The sequence below is a fragment of the Ipomoea nil genome, unplaced genomic scaffold, assembly GCF_001879475.1.
Source record: "Ipomoea nil cultivar Tokyo-kokei standard unplaced genomic scaffold, Asagao_1.1 scaffold2360, whole genome shotgun sequence".
Lineage (NCBI taxonomy): Eukaryota > Viridiplantae > Streptophyta > Magnoliopsida > Solanales > Convolvulaceae > Ipomoea > Ipomoea nil.
This window is the reverse complement of record NW_017618788.1, coordinates 6821-13345: the sequence shown is the minus strand read 5'-3', so window position 1 is coordinate 13345 and position 6525 is coordinate 6821. Positions and strand designations below refer to the sequence as shown.

General features: G+C 35.1%; 1 protein-coding gene across 1 annotated transcript; it reads right to left on the bottom strand.

Moving 5' to 3' along the window:
• Window positions 1-1404: 1404 nt before the first annotated feature.
• LOC109152073 (BI1-like protein) lies at window positions 1405-4104 on the bottom strand. The gene is made up of 4 exons (XM_019299653.1): window positions 3728-4104; window positions 2240-2353; window positions 1957-2114; window positions 1405-1856 (listed from the first exon to the last, which is right to left on the bottom strand). Exons 1-4 carry the CDS (start codon window positions 3987-3989, stop codon window positions 1650-1652), a joined length of 741 nt encoding a protein of 246 aa, XP_019155198.1. The 5' UTR covers window positions 3990-4104; the 3' UTR covers window positions 1405-1649.
• Window positions 4105-6525: the final 2421 nt, after the last annotated feature.

Below are 6525 nucleotides of genomic sequence, written 5' to 3'. Positions count from 1 at the left end.
ATGATGTTGAAGGAATACAATTGTTGAAACAACATCTATTCCAACATTTTGAAACAAAAGATCTCGGGAAATTAAAATACGTTTTGGGAATTGAAGTAGCACAATCCAAGCAAGGAATTTTCATATCACAAAGAAAGTATGCATTGGATATACTAGAAGAAACAAGTATGATGAATTGCAAACCTCTTAACACTCCTATGGATCCAAATGTCAAACTCTTACCAGATCAGGGGGAGCTTATCCAAGATCCAGGAAAATATAGACGATTGGTCGGGAAATTACTTTATTTAACAGTAACTCGACCTGATATCTCTTTTGCGGTAAGTGCTGCTAGTCAATTCTTGGCATCTCCACGTGAAAGTCATTGGGAAGCTGCCGTTCGAATTTTACGATACATTAAGAAATCCTTAGGCACTGGATTGTTATACAAAGACCATGGAAATCTTGAAATTGAGTATACAGATGCAGATTGGGCAGGTGCATGGGATAGAAAATCAACATCTGGATATTGTATCTTTCTTGGTGGCAACTTAATCTCTTGAAAAAGTAAAAAGCAAAATGTTGTTGCTCGATCAAGTGCAGAAGCCGAATATCGATCCATGGCCGTTGGAACATGTGAACTTATATGGTTGAAAAACCTCCTCTTACTGAACTAAAGATTTGTACAAAGGAATCCATGAAGCTCATTTGTGATAACCAAGCAGCTTTGCATATTGCGTCAAATTCAGTTTTTCATGAAAGAACGAGATATTACTACTTCTTTTGTAGGCTCAAATAATCAATTAACTGATATATTTACTAAAGCTCTAAGAAGTCATAGGATTGAACACATTTGTAACAAGCTTGGTGCATATAATATACATATTCCAGGTTGAGGGGGAGTGTTGAAACACAAAAGCTATGTCTGTAGGAATATGTCTATTAATTGGTATTTGTCTGTATATATTTGTCTGTTGTCTCTCCATTGAGACAAGGAAGTAATATTACAAATCTTTCTACATCTCTCTCAACAAGTTAATTACAAATACATAATTTTTAGACTAAAAACCACAATGCAAAATAAACTTTCGTCCATCGTATACAATGTCATATTGCAAGATATATAACTAATATACATGTTCATTTTTAATATACACTTCTTATCTTTATACGCTATTTTTAAAAAAAATTTATTTTAATGTACTATATGTTCATTTTTAATATACAATTTTAAAATAAATGTTCAGTACATTAAAAATAAACATTTAATATATTAAAAATAAACATTTATGAATGATTCACATTGTAATGTGAACCAAATTTGACAATATAATTTGCTGAAAATTACCCAACATCAATCTCCTTCCCTCGTGTGAGAATGGTTAACCAATTTTGAATTGATTTTTTTTTAAAAAAAAAATGCTGTAAAGAGAATTATGGAACATTACCTTTATTAGTGACTTTAGGCTTACAACTTCCCCACCATTTAAAACACTTGGAATCCAAGTGGGCAGAATGCAATGGCGGGTTCGCCAGTAAGCAATAGAAGATATAGATACATGTATAGTATAGTATCTACAATATTGTATTGCTACCTCGAGAGAAAACGGAATAAAAGCAAGCATCATCCGGAGGGGATGGGTTTCAGGTGGAATACACATACATTGTACTTAGTTCTCTGCTTGTTTAAGCATCCGCAGAATAGTGAGGAAGAGGTTTAGGATATCCAGATAGAGAGTGACGGATGCCCAGATGTATTCGTCATATGTAAACCGCTTAATCAAGTTATCTGTGTCATATACAATGTATCCCGAGAAAATTATAGCACTGACTGCACTCAAGACAGCCGTGGATGCAGATCCAAGAGGGAAGAACATCTGTGCAGATTTACACAGGTCATGAATATATAACTAGAAAAACCGGAAGCATAAGACACGGGATGGAATCATGGAATAGGAATATGAATATGATGAATACCTGAATGAAGCCAGTCAGGATGAGAATGAAAAGGCTGGTGAACAGGATTGGTCCCAAAAAGTTGAAGTCTTTACCCTTCTTAGCAGCCCAGAAAGTGTATCCAGTCAAAGCTAAAACCACAGCTGATGTCAAGATCAGAGCCTCGAGCACAATCGCACCTGAAACATCACACATTCAAATGTCAAAGAATGTTTCCAGACCTTGAATGGGCGTCGGGTAGGGGTAGACAATCCAATCAAGCACTCAAACAAATCACTTGAACGGCGAGTAAAAGACTTCCTACCATCTGTGTTAGCACAGCTTACGGCAACAGGGAAACTCAGAGAGGCAGTGAAAAGTCCAAGGAAAATGAAGTTCAGTGGATGCCTTTGTTGATAGACATGCAAAGGCCACAATACTGCATAAATGGTATAAATCAATTATTACATTTATCAAGCACTATAACAAAATTATAGGAAATCAAGTCAAAATCAAAGCCATACTCCAAACCATTAATTATCATAAAACTAAAACTCAAATGTAATTCCATTGATTGAAGTTACCAAATACATAAATCCAGAAGAAAAGATAAGTTTGCAATATCACCAAAACAAATTGTCAAAATAATCACAAAGAAGGAACATTGATAAAAGGGAAAACGGCACTTTTTCCCCCTGAGTTATATACGTATAGCATTTTTTCCCCCTAAATTATTGAAGTGGCTGTTTTTCCCCCTGAAATGTTAAATGGACATATTTACCCTTAAACTAAATATTTAATTTATTTTTTTCTCCAACAAATTATGACCATAATTTGGTTCCAACTAAACAAACACTATAGCAACCAAACCGAAATATTCCAATTACAATTTAGAATCGAAATTCGATATTTAGAGTTTATTAAAATCGTGAACCGGAACGGACGGTTCATGTTCCGAACTGAAAAAATAAAATACATTTATTTTTGAATTTAGACTATTTTAAAATAAAAAATAAAATTTTAAAATAAAGACGGTTCAAAACCGCGAATCAGATCCGGAACCGCCGGTTCACGGTTCAAGATTCAATTTTTTTATACATAATTTTAATAAATTGACATTTAAATATTGGGTTCTAGATCTAAATTATAACCGTAAACTATTAATTTGATTGCTTTAGTATCCGTTCAATTCAAATCGAACCGTAGTCATCCCTACGTATACGCAATAATTTGTTGGAGTAGTAAAATAAATAAAATGTTTACTTTAAGGGTATAAATGTCAATTTAATAGATCAGGGGGAAAAAGCACCACTTTTAGAATAATTGAAGGGGCTAATGTGCTTACCTAAATAATTGAGGGGGAAAAAGTGCTATAAGTATATAACTTAGGGGTAAAAAGTGTCATTTTCCCTTGATAAAATCAGGTATGTCTGTTCTTGTAGAAAAGAGAAAATGAAATAAAATAATGTATAGACACCGATACTGTACGAATTAGGATTGAAAATCCTGAGAATACAAAATTTTAAGTACAAGCAAATAAGAATACAAAAACAACAAATTCAGTTCCATCATGAAATCCTACACAAACTATTATAAGAAATGCAACGATCCGCGATGAAATGGACAGATATTATACATATCCAAAACAGTTCATCATATAAGATCTAGTGATTCAATTCGGATCCAGTCCAGAGATTTTTATACATACAGAAATGTAGGAATTTGGTGATGAATCATATCATATATACATTGCACATATCCATCCAGAGAAGATAATTGATTTAAGATCTAGGATTGGAAAGAGGGTGCTTACGGAGGAAAGGAAGGAAAACAAGGAAGAGGAGAAGTGCAGAACTTCCCTTGAGAACCTCATTGAGGGGAGCATAGAGAACAGTGACACCGGCGACGAGAGTGGTGAGGAGGATCTGAGCGGAGATAATGCCGTAGACTTTGCGGATGAAGCCCCAGCGCAGCTGATTCTCGCCGTACCCAATTCCCGGGTACAGAGTCCCTTCCTCGATATCGCCTTTCATTCCGCCATCGTAGCTGCTGCTCACACGCTCGAAGCCGTACATCTTCGCTTTCGCTCTCAAGTCTCTCTCTCTCTCTCTAGAGATGTGAACAATTTTGTGCTTTGTTGTATGTAATGGCGGACAAGGAATTTTATCGGTGGAGGAGATAAAGACGTGCTTCGGTGGTTGACTTGACGATGACGACGCTTTAGGAGGGATCAGGGAGGATTCTATGGGGCGTTTTCGTCATTTCGTTTTGGAAGTTTCTGCCTTTTACGGAGTACTATTTAAGCAAACTTATCGGTCAAAATGTCAAAATCAAAGCAAAATTATATGAAAACAAGTATTTTTACCCGGATGCACGGAATGGATTTGTTGTAATATTATAAAATATGATAATACAATTCTAAATTAAAATCATTAATAATAATAATAATAATCTATACTATTAAAAAAATAAAAATCATCATCTTCAATTTTTCTGCTCAAACTTTTCTTAATATTAATTAATTAATTTATTGATAAAATAATTAATAAAGCTTAATTGGTAGAAAATATTATATGGAAAGTAACTAATATCTATTATTTGATAATATTCTTTGAGGAGTTTTGAAATCTTCTCGAAAGGTTAAAGCAACCGAGAGGTAACTTTAACTTCTCGTTCAGAATGCACAGCAGAAAATTTGTTTAACCCTTTTAGAAATTTCTTTGCACGTTGTTTTAGTCTTACCAAATTCTTAAGTTTGGTGAAAGTTATGCAATGTAAAGCAGTAAATACGTAAGAGAGTGAGAGAGAGAGAGATTTTTATAATGGTTCGGTTATAACCAGCCTACTCCACAACACATAGAGGATTGCACTATCACCAGTACAATAACCACGACCTTCACGCATTGAACACAAAGCCAGTCGTAAACTCCACAACCACGTTTTTCAACTCCTAAACTGAATTTAATCTGCCTCTTTCAACTTAAACGAGTATAGATTACAAGTTTGAATAAAAGGGTTTTCTTCTTCTCCAACTTAGAGAACTTGGCTCATGAATCTGAATCTTTGACGTCTTGAGGCAGCACAAGTCTCTGAAAAACTGGATATGATCTTTGTAACTTTTAGTATCTTTTTCACTTGAACACTGGTCGCAAAACTAGAATGCTTGAAAGCTTCTTAGCAATTGATAAAATAAAATGGCCAGCACCTTCTTTAGTAAAAGAAAATGGTATTTATAGGCACGTTGAAGAATACTTCCATTGGAGGGAAAACTATTTTCAAACGGCTAAGGACCAGCGTGTAGAGACCGGCGGGTAATCTGCAGGGTACGTGAGTGTGTCAGATTTTCTAGTCGTTAAAGACATAAAACACGATGAACATTGCTTTTTATTCTGCACAAAATGTCAAGGAATTAAAGGAAATATCTGCCTTGCGATGTGTTCCTAAGATTCACTTTACCTTGGACACATTCACTAATCTTTTTAAGGTTTCGGGTTGTACAGCTCATAAAATGTCTCTAGTAGTCCTATCGAATGGTTAACTAGGTTAAGGCCTCGAGCCTTAAATCCTCTCGGATACGAATGGTTGACTTTACTACTCATCCCTTATACTCCTCGAAAGGTAGGTCCTTCCTATCCTTTGACCTTTGCAACCTTTTGGTTACGGGTTGACTTTACCATTCATCTTGCAACACTTTGAAAGGTAGACCCTTCCACCACTCGGTCTTTGCAACATTTCAATCGGTCTTTATCTTCTACTCTTCGAATCTCTAGTCATTTAATCTTTAACTCGGGCCACTCGTGAGTTAACCACTCGGGTTACTCTTCGAGTCTAATGTTGAGACTGATCTCTCGAGTTAACATTCGGATGGATAGAACCGTTACTACTCGAGGTACCATTCGGTTAGTTTGAATGTTTAAGCAGAATAAAACCTTAGTCTAGAAGATAAAATAATTGGGGTCTAAAATTCCTATCATGTGGTATCATCAAAATCAAAAGATAAATGTCCCTAACAATTTCACCTTTTTTTTATGATACCAAAACCTATGCCCATATTATGATGTTGTAATTATCCATGAAAAGGATTTTTCATTACAAATAGCCCATAATTGAGTTTAACAATTTGCATTTCTAGGAATTTGAGTAAAAACAATAACTCAACGCAACCCAACACAAAATTATTTTATTCATCATTTCAAAAATTACACTTAGCTTACAATAAATTTGCAATTAAAGCTCAAAATTAAATAAACATTACAAAGTCGCCATTCGTTGTAAAGCCGATAACCTTCTTCTTCATGTTGCTTCTTCGCTTTGGCTTCCGCACTGTCCAACACTTTGTTTATTTGATTCCTTGTGCCTTTGATGTTATCTCTGAATACGGGGTGGTCAAATAAAGCAGTATGCGATCCTGAAACTCATGTAGTGGAATGCTTCAACAATATCACTTCCAGTAACTACTCCTCGTCTCCACCATCTAATCAGTTATGCTAAGTTCATACCATCAACGAACGACACAAAATTATCTCGCAAGAGATAAAAGATGGCGTTGTTGAGAGTTTCATCAGACTCTAAGCTTGTGATCTTCTTGGGGGAATCAAATTTGGCTTTAAC